Source organism: Miniopterus natalensis, chromosome 11 (genome assembly GCF_054644295.1).
Source record: "Miniopterus natalensis isolate mMinNat1 chromosome 11, mMinNat1.hap1, whole genome shotgun sequence".
In the NCBI taxonomy this organism is placed as follows: domain Eukaryota; kingdom Metazoa; phylum Chordata; class Mammalia; order Chiroptera; family Miniopteridae; genus Miniopterus; species Miniopterus natalensis.
Window position 1 is genome coordinate 6465083 of NC_142091.1, and position 20596 is coordinate 6485678.

At 44.7% G+C, this 20596-nt stretch overlaps 1 protein-coding gene across 2 annotated transcripts in view; it reads right to left on the reverse strand.

Annotated features, from left to right (window-relative positions):
- Positions 1-20596, reverse strand: part of KMT2A (lysine methyltransferase 2A) — an 82917-nt gene that overhangs the window by 6124 nt on the left and 56197 nt on the right. For both annotated transcript variants that reach the window (XM_087821509.1, XM_087821508.1), the window contains exons 25-34: positions 19560-19720; positions 19187-19372; positions 14751-18984; positions 14071-14151; positions 12748-12812; positions 11212-11382; positions 9417-9491; positions 793-967; positions 527-634; positions 10-93 (exon numbers count right to left, since the gene is read on the reverse strand). In XM_087821509.1, coding sequence (XP_087677635.1) covers positions 10-93; positions 527-634; positions 793-967; positions 9417-9491; positions 11212-11382; positions 12748-12812; positions 14071-14151; positions 14751-18984; positions 19187-19372; positions 19560-19720 — 5340 coding nt within the window. The remainder of the gene's footprint in view (positions 1-9; positions 94-526; positions 635-792; positions 968-9416; positions 9492-11211; positions 11383-12747; positions 12813-14070; positions 14152-14750; positions 18985-19186; positions 19373-19559; positions 19721-20596) is intronic.

The following is a 20596-nucleotide window of genomic DNA, read 5'->3' on the forward strand; positions in this document are numbered from 1 at the left end:
GAGCCATACCTATAGACACCAACAGCCTCCTTAGAAGTCTTCTTTAAGTGCCGGAAACGCATGGGCATTGGCAGGTCCATACTAGTTGCCCTCCTAAAGAGATGAGGCACATAATTAATGAATTCTATTCGGAAAATAATCAGTTCTGAGCCTCAGAGCGAAGGTTCCTAGAGAATATGACTACACTATTCTCTGCTCAATGCCAAGCGTAACAAGTACCTTATAAAACTAGGCCTGTTTTCTTCTGAGAAATATAGCACTTTCTGACCAGGATGACTGCAGGGGTACAGCCAGAGCCAACAGAGTACACTGGTCAAAAAGGAAAAGAGACCTCTCAGTTACTTGAACTTCTCCTCTCTAACACACTCTCTTTTTGCCAGTCAGCCACTGCTACTGCAACACAAACTATACCTCAGTCTTCTTAAATGCCACCCAGAAATTCTGATCTGAGCAGAACTGCACAGCACCTCAAGGAGCTGAGTAGAGGGAAGCAAAGAGTGTTTCCAATGACTCCGTCAAGACTCACCGCGCTGACTTCAGCTGGACCTCCTCCTCTTCCTCATCATTGGGGTTGTATTCAGGAGGCTGCCGATGTTTGGAAGCCAGGAAATTAAACATGTCAAATGCTGACTTCCTGGAGCCAAAGGATTAGAATATATTTAGAGAAATGCTTTAGAAGCAATAAAGGACGGCACAAACACTGGAAATCTCAAAGGTTATGTGAGAAAATAATTATATCATTAAATAATAAATTGGGACCCAAAACTGCTTACAGAAAAGAATGGAACTTGCCTCAGGTGGACTTCAGCCCTGGCTGAGCCATGAGGGTTCAAGGGCGGTTCATTGGCCTCCTCTGGCTTGTGGAAACGGAATTTGTAATTCCTACAGTGCTTGGCACCTGACAGCTGCTCAATCAGGAACACAACCGCATCATGGAGAATCCCCAGCATCCTCAAACCATTCACACCTGCAGGATCAAAGGCACAGGGTTGTGAGGAGTGCAGCAAGCAGGAAACTGCTGGAGGCTGCTCAGGGTGAATTAAAGACCAGCCAGAAATCTGCATTAGATAGCCATTAGAATGATGTGGATATAGCCTGCCGGCGTGGTTCAGCCGGCTGGGCACCATCCCATGCACCGAGAGGTCTCAGGTTCCCAGTCAGGGTGCGTGCCCAGGTTTTGGGCTCGATCCCCAGTACGGGGTGTGCAGGAGGCAGCTGACTGGTCTCTCTCTCTCCCCTCCTCTCTCTAAAATCAATAAAACAGTCCTAGCTGGACTGGCTCAGTGGTTAGGGGGTTGGCCTGTGGACTGAAGGGTCCTGGGTTCAAGTCTGGCCAAGGGCATGGGCCTCGGTTGCAGGCTCGATCCCCGGGCGTGGTCGGGAAGCGTGCAGGGGGCAAGGATTAATGTCTCTCACACTGATGCCTCTCTCCCCTTCTGCTCTTTGAAAAGCAATGGGAAAAACATCCTTGGGTGAGGATTAAAAAAAAAAAAAAAAAAATCAATAAAACATTTTTAAATAAAATTATGCAGAGAGATCTATTCATATGGAAAACTTCTGTGACAGATAAAGTGAAAATAGCAAGCTACCGAAGTATGTATGTAAAACTGCCATGTGCATTACTTCATTTTATGGTCGTAATGACCATACGGGGCAGGAATTACTAGCTTCGTCTTAAGGTAAGTAAACCTAGGCTCAGAGAATTTAAATACCACACCCTAGGTCATGTAGCTAGCATGACAAACTCTGACCCCTGGACCGGGTCACTCCAGCTGGGCTGCCCGTCACAGGGATGGGGCCTGGGTCTGCAAGCTCACCGCACACAGGCCTCACTAGGATCTACGCGCCAGCAGGCCTCTCTGTGCCGTTAGAGAGGGTGTGGAGCAGCACCCTCCACAGCCGCTTCGTTTCTTCATCCTACAAAACACTGTAAGTTGGCCGGCACCACAGGGACAGGATTCCTAAAAGGATCTGGTTCTTTCATTAGAGGGATGGGGCCACTCTCTGAAAGGAACAAAGAGCTGTTGTTCTTCATGTTTTTATTAAGTAAACCGTATTATTTCATTTACAAATATTGTTTGCAGTCTTATTAATAGCTATTGAAACAACAATGGTGTCTGTTGTAGACAGGTGTGTAGTTCATACACCTAACTGCTGGGATCACCCATGAAATTTCAACAGTTTGCTATGAAGAGCATCCAAAGAGGTAATCTCAGTGTAATTCGGGGACCACATGTGACATCTGGAAGGGTGTCCATGTTTAAATGTCAATAAGAGTTACTTCTGGGTGGCAGACCCTGTCTAGCTTTTTCATTTTTACTTTTGTGAATCCTCACCCGAGGATATTTTTTCCATTGCTTTTCAGAAGGAGTGGAAGGGGGGGAGAGAGGGAGAGAGACACATCGATGTGAGAGAAGCACATCGACTGGTTGTGTCCTGTGCACACCCTGATCGGGGCTGGGGAACCAGCCTGCAGCCCACGTACGTACCCTTGACCGGGAATCAAACTGGCAACCCTTTGGTCTGTGGGCCAACACTTTAACTACTGAGCCAAACTGGCCAGGGCCCTCCCTTTTCTCTCAAAACAAAAACATTTACATAGATAAAGGTTAAATTCCTCTAAGTACTCATTCACTTCCCTTCCTACAACCAATCTGAAAGGAGATTAGAGAGGTAGTTATGCAAAATACAGAGTCAATGGATTAATTTAAATCTTTAATGTTCACTTGAAACAACCGTTTTTACACTAAATTTAATTTGAAGTCTAATAGCAATGAGAAACTTTCAACTTTAAAAAGGTATAACAAAACCACAATGAGATAGCATTTCACACTCACTAAGATGTCTATAATAAAAAAAACAGACATCCCGGCTGCTGTTGCTCAGTGGTTGAGTGTCGTCCCATAAGCCAAGAGGTCGCTGGTTCGATTCCCAGCCAGGGCACATACCTGGGTTTTAGGCTTGATCCCTAGCAGGAGGCAGCCAACTGATGTTTCTCTCTCTTTCCCTCTCCCTTCCTCTCTTCGAAATCAATAAAAACATATTTTAAAAAAAAGACAGACAAGTGTTGGCAAGGATGGGACACTGGAACCATTGTACATTGTTGGTAGAAATGTAAAATGGTGCAGCTACTTTGGAAAAAAATTTGGCAGTTTCTCAAAAAGTTAAATAGAGTTACCATATGACCCACCTATTCCACTTCTAGTTATACACCCAAGAGAAATAAAAATATGCCTACACAAAAACTTGTACATGAATATTCATGGCAATATTATTCATCACAGTCAGAAGGTAGAAAAAACCCAAATGTCCATTAGTTGATGAATGAATAAAACACATGTGGGAGATCACATAATGGAATACTATTTGGCAATATAGAGGAACAAAATACTAATACAAGCCATGTATGAAAAACCCACAGCAAATACCAGACTCAATGGTGAAAGACTGAAAGATTTTCCTCTAAGGACACGAAGCAGGCAAGGATGCCTGCTTTTACCACTTCTATTCAACATAGTGCCAGAAGTTCTAGGGGAGCAATGAGGTAACAAAAGTAAATAAAAGGCACCAAAATTAGAAAGGAAGAAGCAAGATTATCTGTTTGCAGATATTACCTTATATGTAAAAAAGGCTAAAGATTCCACAAAATAACTGTTAGGACAAGTAATAAGTTCAGCAATGTAGTGGGGTATAAAGTCAACACATAGAAATCAGCTGCATTTCTACATACGAATAACGAATAATCTGAAAAGGAAATTTAAAAAAAAATTTCATTTATAACAGCACCACAAAGTGAAAAATACTTAAGGTTTAACTTAATCAAGGCAGTGAAAGACCTGCACAAGGAAAACTACAAACGCTGTTGAAAGAAATTTTAAAAAGATAGAAGTAGCCGGCCAGGCGTGGCTCGGCGGTTGAGCATCGACCTAGGATCCAGGAGATCACGGTTCGATTCCCGGTCAGAGTACATGCTGGGGTTGCGGGCTCGATCCCCAGTCGAGGATGTGCAAGAGGCAGTGATCAATGATGACTCTCTCATCACTGATGTTTCTATCTCTCTCTCTCTCTCTCCCTTCTTTCTGTGAAATCAATAAAGATATATTAAAAAAATAAGAAGAAATAAAAATAAAAAGATACAAGTAAATAGAAATACATCCCATGTTCATGGATCAGAAGACTTAATATTAAGACGTTAATGGTACCCAAAGTGATCTACAGATTCAATGCAATACCTACCAAAATCCCAATGATATTTTTTTGCAGAAATATAAAAGTCCTTCCTGAAATTCATATGGAATTTCAAATAGCCAAAACAATCCTGAAAAAGAACAAAACTGAAGGGTGCATACTTCCTGATATCAATACTGACAACAAAGCTACAGTAATCAAAACAATGCGATAACGGCATAAAGACAGCCACGTAGACCAATGGAACAGAATAGAGGGTCCAGTAATAAACCCTCAATATTTGGTCAAATGGTTTTTGCCAAGGATGCAAAGACCATTCAATGGGGAAAAGACAGTCTTTTCCACATATGGTGCTGGGGGAACTAGATATCCACATGCAAAAGAATGAAACACCATATATAAAAGTAACTCAAAATAAATCAAGGACCTGAACGTAAGACCTAAAACAAATTCTTAGAAGAAAACATAGAACAAAATTTCCTAACACTGGATTTGGCATGATTTCTTGGCTATGACATCGAAGGCACAGATAACAAAAGAAAAAACAGACAAACTGGACTTCATGATAATTAAAAGATTTTGTGTATCAAAAGACACTATCAAAAAAATGCTAGTATCCAGTAATTTCTCTGAATTCTGTCTCAAATCCCTTCAGACAGGATAATGGTCTTAATTGGGCATATTAGGTATATTAGGATATATAAATACATAGCTATATATAAATGAACAGCTGCCAATAATATCAGGTTCATTACTTTAATTAACCCTCACAACAAATACTGAAAGTTGCATTAATATTATCACTTCGTAGATAAGGAGATCCAGACTCAGAGAAGTTAGTTAGCTGCATCCAATGTAATACAGATAGCAACAGGGCAGAAACAGAGCTTGAACTCAGTTGTACCTGCCTCCAGAGCTCACGGTTTCTTACCATTGCCTATTGCAGTAAAAGATATGGATAAACCAAAGAAATCTTTGTGCCATTGGAAAAAGGAAGGGTGAGGCTATTCACTTTGAGGCTGAGAACATGGAGGCAAATCCTCTAGGAGAATTTTACATGTTGCCAATAACCACAGTTTATCCAATGACAACCACAGTAGGTCAGAGCAGAACTTATGAACCATATTTTCTTGCCCCCAAAATATCTCCCTCACCAACCTGAAAAAAAAGGGGGAGGAGATGCTATCCGTAAAGTAAAGAGCCCACAGAATGGGAGAAAATATTTGCAAATCATATATCTGATACGGGATTAATATCCAGAATGTATAGGGTGGAGCAAAAGCAGATTTACAGTTGTTCATATGGAAAATAATACAATAATTTAAAAATAATAATACAAGAATAAACTGTTTCGTGTACTCACAACTATAAACCTATTTCTGCCCCACCCGGTATAGAGAACTTCTGAAACTCAACAATGAAAAAAACAAACAACCCAATTAAAAAATAGGCAAGCACTTGAACAGACATTTCTCCCAAGAAGGCATACAGATGACCAACAAGCACAGGAAAAGATGTTTAACATCACAAATCACTTGGGATATTAATAAAAAACTATGAGATACCACCTTATACCTCTATGGATGGCCACTATCAAACAGAAAACAAGTGTTGGAGAGAATAGGGAGAGACTGAAACCCTTGTGCACTGTGTGGGAATGTAAAATGGTACAGCTGCTGTAGAAAACAGCATGATGATTCCTCACAAACTTAAAAACAGAACTACTGTATGCCCAGCAGTCCCACTTTTGGGTACACGCCCCCAAAAGAATGAAAGGTCTCAAAGAGACATCTGTACACCCATGTTTGCAACAGAATTACTTACAGTAGCTAAGACAAAGAGGGACTCAAGTGCCCGTCGATGATCAATAAGTAAGAAAACCGTGAAATACACACACAGTAAAACATTATTCAGGCTTAAAAAAGAAAAGAAATCCTGCAACATGCCATAACATGGATGAACCCTGAGAACATATGCTAAGTGAAATAAGCCAGTCACAGGCGGCATGATTATGAGGGGCTTAGAGTAGTCCAACTCACAAAGACAAAAAGGGTAATGGTTGCCGGGACCAGGGTGCGGATGAAGTTACTGTCTAATGGGCATAGTTCCAGTCTCACGAGATGAAGAGTTATGGGTAGTGAGAGGAGGAAACAAGATGGCAGCGCAGGTAAGCGCTGTACCCGCCACCTCCCACAACCACATCAAAATTACAACTACAGAACCACCATCACTCAGAGCCTCCTGAAATCTGGCTGAACAGAAGCCCTATAACCAGGGAACTGAAGCACCGAGACTGGTAGGAGTGGCGGAGACACGTGTGGATCCGGGCTGAATCCCGGAGACTCGGCCGCGGGCCCCACCCAGTGCCACGGGTTAAACCCGGGAGGGACATCTTGGTGGTGGAGGTTTCCCGGAGGAGGGAGGGGTTCCAGCCCCACAGCAGGCCCCCAGCCCAGGGGCCAGGAAGAGAAAATTCCCACAACTTCGGGCTGTGAAAACCAGCGGGGACTGTCACTGAGGGTGCGGGAGTCCCACGCAGCTCCTCTTAAAGGGCCGGAGCATGTACTCACTTAGAAGCGCTCCCTGAGCCCAGCTCAGGGCAACAGCTTGAATGGAACCTGGGACACTTGGGGAGGAACTAACCTGCCTGAAATTAGGGTGAAAGGTGGACGGTGGCTTTCTCCTGACAGAAGAGCTGGCAGAAGCCGTTGCTCCTTTGGCAAGCCCTCCCTGCACACAGCCAGCAGGCAGGCCCCATATTTGAACCACCAGCATCTGACTCACACCTCTGGCCCCGCCCCTCCCCACCTGCAAGCTCATCCAGGCCATTTCCAGGGGCTTTTCTGTGCAAGTGGCCTCTTGAGCCTTATGCTTAGGACTTTCCTAAAATCTCTCAAACACGCAGCAGCGGGCCCCATACAGCTTGATAAGTGGCCCCAGGTCTGGCACTAGTGGCAGCCTGCATTGGTTCATAGTTTGGCCTCTCCTGGGCACCTCCAAGCCCAGCACAAGTAGCAGCCAACTACAGTTTGCTGTGTTGCTCATGCTGGGTGGCCCTGGGCAGGGCATTGGCAGAGGCTGACTTTGTACCTCCTCGGAGGCCCCAGAGACTGTGTACCTGGTGGTCAGACTCGACCACGCTGGATTACAACCCTACCACATCCACGAGTGACACACTCAAGGGGCGCACTTGGTGAACACCAAAACCCCACTGAAGTAAATCCTGCTCCATAGGGGTGTCTCCAGCACAGCAGCTCTCTGGCTGTAGTTGCAGCTGGTCCTCACAGCTGATTGGCCTGGGGGACAATTCCTCCCAGTGACGCCAACAGCAACCAAAGCTCAACTACAGCAGGACAGTGCACACAGCCCACACAGGGGAGCACCAAAAAGGCACAGCTCAGGGGACTGAGGCTGAGTCACTGGACCCTACAGGACACCTACTACACAAAGCCACTCTACCAATTCCAGGAGACATAGCAGCTCTACCTAATACATAGAAACAAACACCTGGAAGCAGCCAAAATGCAGAGGCAAAGAAACATGTCATAAAGGAAAGAACAGAAGAAATCTCCATAAAGGAACTAAATGAAATAGAGCCAAGCAAGCTAAAAGATACAGAGTTCAAAATTTTGGTTATAAGGATGCTCAAGAATATTAGCAAAAGTATTTTGATAACAAGTGAGACCATCAATGGCCTAATAAAATACCTATTAAAAAATGAAGGCTACACGAACTGAAATGAAGAATAATTTACAGGGAATCAATAGTACAGTAGAGGATGCTGGAATCAAATCAGCAATTTGGAACATGAGGAAACAAAAAACACCCAACCAGAAGAGCAAAAAGAAAAAAGAATCCAGAAATATGAAGATAGTATAAGGAGCCTCTGGCTCAACTTCAAGAGGCCCAACATTCATATTATTGGGGTGCCAGAAGGAGAAGAAAGAGAGCAAGGAATCGAAAACCTATTTGAAAAAATAGTTACAGAAAACTTCTTCTACCTGGGAAAAGAAACAGACTTACAAGTCCAGGAAGCACAGAGGAACCCAAAGAGGCCCACAGCAAGACACATCATAATTAAAATACCAAATGTTAAAGACAGAGAATCTTAAAAGCAGCAAGAGAAAAGCAATTAGTTACCTACAAGGGAGCACCCATAAGACTGTCAGCTGATTTCTCAACAGAAACCTTGCAGGCTAGAAGGGAGTGGCAAGAAATATTCAAAGTGATGAAAAACATGGAACTACAACCAAGATTACTCTACCCAGCAAAGCTGTCATTTAGAATTGAAGGTCAGATAAAGAGCTTCACAGATAAGAAAAAAGCTAAAGGAGCTCATCACCACCGGACCAGCACTAGAGGAAATGTTGAAGGGTCTTCTTTAAGAAGAAGCTAATGAACAAAAGAATCTGATGAACCTAATAGATCCAGAAACACTGACGCATGCAACAGATGATCATATTTCAGAGGGAAGGGGGAGAAGAGTGGGGAGAGATTAACCAAAGAAGTTATATGCATACATGTATAACCCATGGACAGTCAATAATGGGGTGAAGGCCTGGGGAGGGGGTGGGAGCGAGGCAGAGGGGATCAACTGGGGGGAAAAGTAGGACACCTGTAGTACTTTCAACAATAAAGATAAATTAAAAAAAAAAAGAATTATGGGTGGTGATGGTTGCACAACAATGTGAATGTATTTAACACCACTGAATTTGTATACTTAAAAATGGTAAGATGGTAAATTTTATGTGTCTTTTACCAAAATAAAACAAATTTCATTTGTTTAAAAAAAAGAGTGCTGATGCAATGTTACAAGAGAGAGAAATCTGGAAGGCACCATATGAAAGAAGCCAGTCACAGAGGCCACATGCTGTGTGATTCCATCTGTGTGAAACCACAGGAAAGCCATAGACACAGCAAGTAGGCCCGCGGCTGCCCGGGGTTGGGGCTGAGGAGGGACTGTGGATGGGTGTGCGAAGTTTCTTGCGGCAATAATGAAGGTGTTCTGGAATTATAAGGAAATGACGGCTGCTTAACTTTGTGAACATACTAAAAGCCATTGAACTGTATGCTTTAAACAGGTGACCTGTATAGTATGAGAATTATATTTAAAGAAAGAATGATGTTTTTTGTGGTGTTTTTTTTTTGTAGAATCAACTCTGTAACATAGACCAACAAGGTACCAGAACATTCTGAGACAGGAGTAAAAGGACCACTCTAGCCATTACCTGCAAATGAGAGCTGCTTTAGGCGGGCATTTGATCGGGCTTCCTGGACTTTATCTGTCAACGACTTCCAGGCATCTGTGAGAAAATAAAATATTCAAGCAAACACCCAACACCAGTGGTGCATAGCACTGTGCTTAGGACTCTGCAGCATGAAACACCCTGCCACAACAGTGTTTTGTTTTGCTAGTTTAAATCAGTTCATGCATAAGAGAAGCTGAGGTCACTATTTAGAAGTGTTGCCCCCTAGAGGAAGGACACGCAAGCTGAAAGGGCATGCACACCTTCTGAATATGACCCTGATCCCCACAGCATTCGCATCCCGCAGTGGCAATCTGTATCCCAAACCTTAACGTTTGGTATTAATGCTATTCCCTGTACCCTTCACCAATGCAATACTAGCATTAACAATTTAACCAAGACCGTGGGGAGATCAGAACTTCTCGGGTCCTTACAGTGACGGGTGTAATGAGAAGCCCTTGCAGCCCCTCCCAGCTCTAACCTAAGATCCTATGATGTCTTACTGTCCCAGGAGTGAGTATGGAATAGTGGTAAGAAATCCATATGTGGATTTCACAGACTCATACTAGTTCTCCTAACAGTTCTCTTCGTCCCTCAGGCGTGACTCTTCCCTCGTCTTTGACGCCTGCTCTCCGTGCCCACGCAGTCGCTAAGCGCGGCCTCACTCTTTCCTTTCTTCTCCTACTGGAAATGGGCTTATTACCTGGCATCGCATTGAAGCAACACTCTCGTTAGTGACCTCTTGCCTTCTAGTGTCTCCAGCTCTTATATGAAGCTACCACATTATGCGTTTATTCCACTCTCCCAAATTTTCAAAGGCCTCACAGCTTGGTACTGAAGGCTCCCCAAAACCAGTGCCCAATCCACCTTCCCAATTTTCTCTTTCGCTTCTACCTGACAGGGATTTCAACATCATTTCCCACCTGACCCTTCTCTAAATCCACCAAATGCAATCCCGTCTCGCTAACTTTGCTTACATCCCTTCTTAGAAATCCCTCTCCTACCCTTTGTATCATATCAAATTTTGTTATCTCCCTTAAAGAATCTTGTATACTATTAATTTTCATGGTTTTCTGGATAACTCTGGCTGACCCAGTGACGTTTCTTTCCTTCAAACTCCTCTAGTACCTACCACCTACAGAACATTCACTAGTCCTTTCAACAGCTAATGAACACCTACATGCTTGGGGTACAAAAATAAATAAGAAAATAAAATTCAAGCCCTTATGGAAAGTTCCCTGTTGAGTAAAACATAAAAGTAAACAAACATTTATAGACAAATTTTAAGCCATAAGAGAGAAACATGTAACAATCTAAAAGGGGCAGAAAGGAGGGAGTAGGGCTGCTTATCTGCCTCAGAAGATTAGAGAAGACTTTCCGAGCTGGTCTTGAAGGGTGAGCTGAAGTTCAGAAGGTGAACAAGGGTAGGAAAAGCATTCCAGAGGGAGGGAATGTAGGAGGCACAGAGGTGAGAGAGGAGGGCATTTAAGGTGTGCAGGAAATGGTAGGAGGCACAGCGAGAGAGAAGCAGGTCTCGTGTGCTGGGCTAGGGTGTGTGTAATCTCACCCACATCATCTGCATCACTAGCTTTTCACATAAATTAGGGACCCTTTCTCAAGAACACTAACTTCTCAAGGCCCAGTTAAATGTACGCCTCCAAACGTCTCCCACAGCAGCGGGCGCGGACTGCCCCCAGCGGTGCTGCTGCGCATGAAGCGCGGATGCAGCAGCAACGGCAGGACCCTGCTGCGGGCCCGCGCCAGTCAACCCACTCGCCTTCGATACTCTCTGCACAGATCTGAAAGCCGTCGTCACTCGAAATTTCAAACACAAGCCCTTTCTTGGGCCTCTTCTCGGCGATGCTCTCCTTCCGCTTCTGCTCGTGCTGGAGCCAGAGCATCAGTGGCGAGCTGAAGCCACTCTCTTCCTCTTCCGCGGCCTTGGGCTCTGTGCGAAGAAAGACAGGCAGCTGCAGCAGCAAACACCAAGCTCGGGCTTGACACGTCACCTCTAAGCCTAACGACACCCACAGTTGATATTATTCCCACTTACAAACAATAAGCTGCATCTCAAAGAGGTAGAACAGTTTACTACCTAGGTCACAGCTACAAATGACTAAAACCAGAATTTTTTAAATAAGAGAACATTTATTTGGTTAATCAGAGGGGTAGAAAAGTAATTCCTAGAAGAAATGGGTTAGGAAATAAGTTAGGCAAAGGAAGGGCCCTTGGAGCCTGGAGTGAGGAAGCTAATGGTAAGGGGGGGGCTCCCCCGAAGGAGAGCAGCTGGGTCTTCCTCCTACGGTTTTTAAAAGGGTGGAGATTTTAGGGGAGGTCCCAAGAGATCTCATTATAATATTCAGCAGCTTTGCAGGTGTGTCCTTTCACAGAATTTGTCTTTAACATGAAGCCATGCTGTCTTGGTGGTAGAGTTCCTAGTATGACAATTTGATACTAACTGCCCTCTATAGGGTTAATGTCAAAAATAAAAATGTTAATGTGTATGAAGTAGTATGTAGCAGGCTCTCCTAGGAATCCCCTAGATAGTAACTCATAAAACCTCACAACCGTCCAATGAGGTAGGTGTTATTACTGACATTTTAGGTGAGGAAACTGAACTAGAGAGAGGCTGAGTAAGTAGTAAGTAGCCCAAGTTCATACAGCTAATAAACGGTAACACTAGGTTTTAACTCCTCTGGTTCCAGAGTCCACACTTGCAGTCCTTACTGTCCTTGCACATAAAGAGATGGATCCATCTTCTCGAGGCATCAGCAACTCAACAGAATGTGATCACATCCCAAACCTTGTGTCTAAGCATTTTTTCTGCTTGGTTCTCTTTTGGGAAGACAGATCCCTCAATACAAACCGGCAAAGCGATACAGAGCTCCCTAATCTTGTCGTGATCTGCTGTTTACTGGTTGGTTGCATCAGGACAGGAAGAGGGCTCTGGAGATGTATCTGGTGTCATAACCAGAATCTGGCCATCTTAGTAAGGACACTTCTTGGTTTTCTTCAGTGACAACACAGGGGTGAATGAAGTCAGGTTATCACTAGCTAATTGAATCATATTATGATTAAAGCAGGTCAAGCAGAGCCTATTTAAAGGTTTGAGTCTTGTGTCCTCTACTTGACAGAGGACCACAGAATATGCAGTGGACAGGCAAGGGGCCAGGAGATGAATGCTGAGTCTCAGTCAACTTCTTTGGGACTTAGATTTTTTTTTTTAATCTAGAAAAATCAGTAGGTAATGTAGGTGATTTTATAGCATGTCTGGCTTTGAAATTCTCATTCTTACTTGTTCCCACCCACATACCTGCACTTTCTTGTTCATTGGCTGGATTTTGTGTTGTCTGAACCTCAGGAAGGATAGCCACTTGCCTAAAAAACACACAAAAAACACCCCCAAACATGAGCTAGTACTTCGGTTCAAAGATAAAAGCTGTGTGCAACCTGCCCCGCAGCTTTGTCAGCCACACAAAGCCACCACGGGAACTGAGTGAATGCCATCACCACACCACCCTACGGAGCCCAACAGAAAACCATCTCTGATGAGACTTCCCCCAAGTATTGACATTAAATTTCTACTTCTAGAGTTGTAGACTGTGTCCTTAAATTTTTTCTCATCCTTAGATGGGAGGAAAAATTAACACTTGTTAGAAGCAGTTCTGGAGTTACTAGGAGCTGCTTAAGTGGGCTGCTTTTTTTTTTAAATCCTCACCCAAGGATGTGTTTATTGACTTTAGAGAGGGGGTGGGGAAGGAGGGAGAAAGTAACATCAATGTGAGAGAGAAACACCCATGGATTGCCTCCCATACGTGCCCCAACTGGGGACTGAACCTGCAGCCTTTCGGTGCACGAGGCGATGCTCCAACCACTGAGCCACCGGCAGGGTAGTTGGCAGCTCTGACTAGAGACAAAAGCAAGTTGCATGAGCAGTAAAGCACCATCAGCTTTCACTTTTAAAAATGAAATAAACCTTGGAAACAACCCAAATGTATACCAATAGGGGCTAGTTAGATAAATCACGAGAACTGAGAACTGTCATTAAAAAAAGAAGTGCATCTATGGGCATGGGCACAGAATGTGTGCACAGAACAGTAAGCGATGAAGCCAAGTAAAGGACAGCACACTCACGTCATTCACCTTACAGAGGTGCACTCTGTATATGCGCTCTGTATCTGTGTGCACACAGGAACGTCTCCATGGATGAAAACAAGTTATTACCACTGTTACCTCTAAGGAATAGACTGGGAGGGGGTCAGGCAGGAGGAACAGGGAACCATTATCCATTATTTAAATAACTCTATACTGTTTTCTTTTTTGCTAACAAGCATGTATTTATTACTTCCATTAAAAAAAACTTTGGCCCCTGGTCAGAGTGGCTCTTGACGGGAGTGTTGTTCTGTGCGCCCAAGGGTTGCAGGTTCAATTCCCGGTTGGCGCACATGCAAGAGGCAACCAATCAATGTTTCTTACTCACATGGACCTCTCTCTCTCTCATCAATAAACACACCCTCTGGTGAGGATTAAAAAACTCACTTTGGCAACAAAAATCACTACAAGTGAGGAAGAGCTATTTTTAAATGAGATGAGTAGACTGAGAACTTAGTCTTAGAGAGCTGCTTCCGACGCTTACCCCGCAGGCTGCCCACACTCCTTTGGTGAGGTCTGCTCCGCCCCAGCGGTGTCCTGCTGCTCAGCCCCTGCTGCTGGAGTCCTGAAACAGAATCGGTTGCAAATATGTAGCAAGTGTGGGCTCAGTCCAAAGAAAGGACTCAGTCAGGATCTAGTGAAATTTATGAGCCAGGAAAAGCAACCTGTGGCGATATAGTTTAGATGGTGGTTACCTTGCAGGGGTGCTAAGAGGCCACGAGGAGCTTTCTGGAGCACTAGAAACGTTTTCTGTCTTGATCTGAATGGTGGCTACATGGGCGCACATATATGTACAAATTCACTTGTGCACATTATGTGTGTTATGCCCTAAGCAGGAACAATTATCCCTCAGCATCCTTACTAAGCTTACTAAGCCTCCGCAAGAGGAGCAAACGGCAGCACTGTGTTAAATCAGAGCAAAGAGTAATCAGGGATGGGCTTCTATCCAAGAGACACACTGCTCACCAATGAAACTGAATTTTGCTCTATAAATCACCACTGTGAGTAAAAAACAAAAAATAAATCAAAGTTAAAAGCCAGAAAACACCCGAGTACTGCAACCTGGACAGAAGCCTGCCCCTATCCCCAACATTACCCCTTCAACAGCCTCCACTCCAGGGCACGAATCCCAGACCCAGCAAAGCCAACACTGGGATCTCTCACCCTGTGGACGAGGTCAGGGACGGTGCGCTGGCTTCTTGGTCTGGAATGTGTGCTTCAGAAGGACTGGTCCGCAAATGGGAAACTTTGTGCTTCTTGCCATTCCCTTTGTCCAAAGGCAGCTGAATCCGTTTGATTTTCGGTTTGGGTTTCATGGGACCCGGCGCTGAGGGACTTGCTGACTGCTGTCCAGGGGATGGGGAGCCTCCAGGAGGGGCTGAGTTGACCTGTCTAGCTGAGGATAAAGCCTTCTTCTGTTCCAGCCCCATGCTATTAGGAGCATCCGTCTGCGTAAAGCTGGACCCCTGGGTCCCTGGAGCAGAGTCAAGGTCACACTGGGAGGAGAGGATTCCAGTTTTGTTGGCAAGCAGCTGGGTCACATGCTGAAGCTGATAGTGCTCTTCAGCTTCCCTGGAAGGTGAAGCAGCCGGTATGCCCACAGTCTGAGACGAGGGCAGGACACAGACGCTAGATGCAGCTGGCATCGCAGCAGCAGAGGGAGTCTGTAATGACCCCAGTTGTGAAAACATTCCTGAACTTGGTGGTAAAGCCACAGGCTGGTCCTGAATCCCCAGGCCCTGCTGGCCAGCTTTAACTAAAAGATTGCTTACTGAGCCGGTATCTGGGGTAGCCAGCAACCTCGGGTTGGTTAGCGTGACATGTCCTGGAACTGGCGCACTACTTGTAGGGGCGGTTGTAGTTTGCATGGATACAACATTCAAGACGGAGGAACCGGATGCCAAGCCAGCCACAGGCCCTGAAGTGAGGTGGCCAGTGTCCTGGCTCACTGCTGATGTGCCCGCCGCTGGGGCAGCAGTTCCTCCCACAGTCTGTGGTAACAGGGGTGCCTGTTCAAAATACATGATGCCAGATTTAGACCTTTTTATGATGTTGGGGACAGTTCGGTGAGATGAAGTATTAAGTGAGCCCAAGTCTAACAGATTGGGATGGTTTGGAAGCTGGGAGGGTGTGAAGTTAATCAATGTCATATTAGAAACCACATCAGAAGGGGCAATGTTTGAAGGGGTACTAGAGGGAGCAAGTTTTTTATTCTTTCGGGTCTGTAGACGAGATATGGGTCTTTTCTTGAGTCCAGAGGATGGAGTGACTACTGTGGTACTGAGGTCTGTCCTCTGGCTAGCTTCTGAAACCAAAAGTTGGGGATCTGGAGGAGGCTGAACCCCAATAAGTAGGCCTGGAGGAGAACTGCTGATGTTAGGTGGGAAACTACTTTGAGTAGCTGCAGGGAAGGAATGTAAGTGCTGGTGATGAGGCATGGGGAGCAATCCTTTGCTAGCAGGAGGGAACAAAGATTGAGAAGTTTGCAAGCTTGGATTTAGTCCTGTGGTTAGGGTGAGACCACTGCCCATGGGCCCCAATACTGAAGTATTTGTCTCCATCACATTGGGTGTAGAACTAACAGAAGAGGTCAATTGGATTTTTTGGGTCACTCCATTTGGAAGAGTTTGGAGAACGTAAAGTGGCTGCATGTTCTGGTTAACAACAATGAGTTTCTCAGTGGCTGGTTTCAGGTGGGGTGGAGTGGTCTGGACAGCTGCGTTAGAAATCTGAGATGGGCCAGGACTATCAGTAGAATTGGGCACATATTTCTGGTTCTGGACGGGAACAGTAGGGGAAACAGGTACCTGAAGGCCAGGGGTGCTACTGTTTCTAGTTAAATCCTGATTGCTGCCATGACCTTGCTCCACTGAGCCACAGGGTGGGCTGGAGATGTCGGCATCCATGTGTCCCTGGATGAAACGGTCGGGAGTCATGTGGCCTTCAGGCGCCGGGTCTACTCCTGGACTCAGCAGTGTGGAGTCATCCTCAGAAGGGGCCACAGGTTTCTCAGTGATGGCTACTCTCTTCTCTGCTGAGTCTGAGATTACAGCCAATCTACTGGGATTCTGGCTGGGAACAGTGGGGCTCCGGGTGGTCAGTACAGAGAGATCAGATGGTAGTTCTAGAGGCAACTCAAACTGCTCTTCTGCTGAGATAGAGGAAGAGACACTGCTGTCCACAGGCTCTGTTGTTGGAAGCTGCTGAGAAAACACTTCAAAGAGACCCATGTCCTTTTCACGATTACTGTCAAGACCCAAACCTTCACCAAGATTCAGGAGTTCTGATGAGGAGGACTCTGGACTCTCACCCAAAGCCTGCATGGATGGAGTATTCTTTAGTACAAAGTCCATAATGTCTGAAGGCAGAATATTCCCACAGTCATCACTGTTGTTATTATCTGAATCGGATTTCAGGAGCTCAGTATTATAGGTGTCCAATATATTTTTGTCCGAGGGGGTGCTTGTGTGGACTCTGCGGCTTGACTCCAATGAGCTGAGCTGAACTTCCAAGGAATCCTGGCCCTGGGCTTTAACCCTGTTCACAGAGTGGCAGTTATCCATCTTTGGCTCATTTTTATGGCCAACAGGACTCTTAATGACATGTTCTTTTTCAGCATCTTCAGGTCTATCAATCTTTAAGTTCTCTGTTCCATTTTCTTTACCATTTCTTTTTGTAATCTGGCTGGTTTTCCTCGTAGTGGCTGTGACACTAGTATCACTCTCTGTCCCATCATCAACACCATCCAACTGGGAAATTTTTGGAAGATCGCACTGTTCTTCCTCCCGAAACAAACTATGGGATGGCAGCCGTTCCTCTGCTCCTGAAGAAATCACCGTTCTAGTGAAATTGTAGTAGTATAAGTCGTCCTCATCTGAAGTGCTCAAGTCATCAGCCCCATCCACCTGTCCTTCGGCTGACCGCTTGCCCCGTTTCTTCCCCGTGGAGCTGCTGTAGAACGGAATGTCCTCCTCACCATAGGATCTCACTCCATAGAGCGGGGTGAGCCCAAAGAACATGTTAGACCGTGCACGGGCACTACGGCGAGGGTACCGCCTCTTGAAAGAACCATCCTCCTGAGGCTTGGGGCCATCTGGAAGCATTAGGTTTCTGTCCTGTACAGGAAGATTCTGATAGTTGTTACTCTGAGACTCCTGGGATGAGGTATTATTGGGGCTTGGTTGGGCCACTGGACCATCTCCTGGACTTTCAGAGGCTGAAACTGGTTCTGATGGAGATGCTGACTCCATGTGCAAAGGGGAAGCAGGACTGCTTTCCTTCAGGGTCTTCCTGGACTGACTCTCACTCTCCATCTTCAGGGGTGTCAGTGTCACTTTCACTGTGCGTTTCCGGGGTGTCTGTGATTCCTTGGCAGGGCCTTCTACTTGCATGGATGGAGCCTTGGGGACTCCTGGAGTAGAAATGACCTTGTCCCCAATCTTATCAGAAGAAACATTATTACATGGTCGTGGCCCCATAAATTCAGGAGTCAAAACTTCATCAACAAACTCTGACTTTAGGTTTCCTTCCTCACCAGCCATCACCTGACCAGGTTCCAAAAAGGATTTACTGGAATGCTTTTCTTTGGAAGTTTCTTTACAAGATTTTTTCCCTTTCTGTCTCCTGTCTCTGGAACTAGATCCCACATGTTCAGTGATAATAGACGACCTGTTACTCACTCCAGAAAGCTTCAAGGTTTTGAGGTCATTATCTTCATCAGGAGGGGGACTTACTGACTGGTTGGAATCTGCATGTTGGTCTCGATCACCCCTCTGCCCTCTTAAATGGAGCGGCGGGAAGGAGAGAGCCTCTTTAGAAGAAAATGGCACTGAAGAGAATTCAGCAAAACTGCCCATCTTACTAACATTTAATTCGCCAGATGTATTATGAAGCTGTGGGGTCAGTTTAGGAATGCCAGGGTAAGCCACACTGTGTGCAGATCCCTCTGAGCTCTTGGAACTCAGTATTTTGGTCTTCTCTCCTTTCAAAGAGGAGCTATTGGATGCCAAGTCTGAAGCACTGGAATGCTTCATTTCTGAGGATGAAGAGCCATCCAAGTGACTGGTTTTAGCGACCATAGTAACCACTGTCCTTTGCAAATTTGAAGAGGTGGGAGTGTTTTGCCTTAAATGAGTATTTGAAGTTAGTGGCCCTAAAATATGATCAACTGCTTTGGCACTTGACTCAAGATCTGTAGTGGTCCCTGTGGTGGAGGCTGAGGAAACACTATTCTTGGAGTAGGTATTCCCAGTTCTCATGGGAGACATCATCCGGAGTTTAGACTGCTGGGGTGTTACGGAAGAAGTACTATGACGCCTGGAGCCAATGCTTCGAAGTCCAGAGGAGAGTAAAGGATCACCCACTGTGACTATTTCATGAGTGGTTGGAGTAGGACTTCCTAAACGAGAGAAAGTAATAAAGTCTATTATAGATAGAACAAATGTGTGGTAGTCATTGGTTTCAATGACTTGGCTGTATATACTTATAGGCAACTAAAGATCAACATTTTCAATAAGGGTAAGTCACTAAAACAAAATTGCCTGAAGGAATTACAAACTCCTGTCTGAGCTGACCTTCTTGGAGTCCCTGAAGCTCTTTACCTGCAGAAGGCAATGGCCGACAGCCAGGGGATCTCTGTGTCGGAGAATAACTGGGTGTTCGAATCCTAGGAACCTTTGAGATGACGTGATAAAAACAGGAACCAGAGGTCTGAGTATGAGGAGGTCGGTCTGGTGATGGAGGACTTACAATTTCAGCTGTGTTTTGACTTTCTTTAGATGAAATTTCTGTGGTAAGGATATAAAAACCCTTACTAAAAAAAGTCCAATTAAAATATCAAACAAATGACCCAATAAAAAGCCAGCTTTAAGATAAATTATCAAATGAGACCTCCCAAAGGAATCGTTTTCCCCATGCTTCAATCACAGTACACCCAAAAGTCTAACTCAAGAAACATCTCTGTTAAAGACTAACCTGCAAAAGATGTTGGACTATGAGCGATGGTCCTATTTTCATCATGTTCAACAGTGCTGTTGATGTCTGGCTCTACAACTGGTGGACGGCACTCTACTATCTTACACGTATACACGCAGCGCTTGCGAGCATCTGTGGTGCTCCAGTACACTCTGGAACACCTAGCAAAGATTTGTAACAATCACCAGAAGCGAGTACAGAAGCAAAGACTAATATTTGTCAAAACCTCTTCTCAGCCTAGGTACCCTGGTCTCCTTGATTTATAGAATTTAGCTTTATTTCCTGGACTCTTAAAGATTTCCTAAGTTAGGATGTTCCAAGCTTTTTCAAAGTCCTTATTATTTTCTAGCCTCTCAGAAACCAGCATTAAATCTTTTTTTTAAATTGTACTGTAAGCAGGGGACAAAAATAGTAAAATATCCTAAAAGAATACTATCACAAGAAACAGTTACTGGCCTTTTGGAAGGGACTTCTGCCCCACAACATGTACAACGTGAGGAAAGGGCAAACTTGAGATGTTTCCCTTGGGAGAAAAGCCCCAAGAGACAAGGGAAATGTAACTGCTTCAAATCTGCTGGCTGCTGCTGGAGCCTAGTTATACAGAGAACTGCCAGCTAAATGTGGAGTATTGACTGTCCTCAGAATTGGAATGCAGAATTAGTTGAAGTACATTCAGCAAAATGAGACTCTAAAGGGAGAGAGATAGAAAGGGAATTCTGAATTTATACTGTCAGCTTGGTAGAAGTTTAAACAATTTATTTCATGTGGGAAAGATTATAAATTCCTACTGAAGAATTTGCTTATTTTTGTGGGAGTTATATTTTTAGAAGGACCTAGAAAATGTGAAACTGTGGTGGGACAGAGGTCCAGGTGTGCGTGACCGTGACAACAACCTGGACTTTTGAACCCAGATGAATGGACTCTCGAGAAACTGACACTGTGTTTTCTATTTAGATTTTATTTAGAAACAATTCTGAAAAAAAAAATAATTTAAGTATAGTTAGTTGGTTTACAATATTATATTAGTTATATTAGTT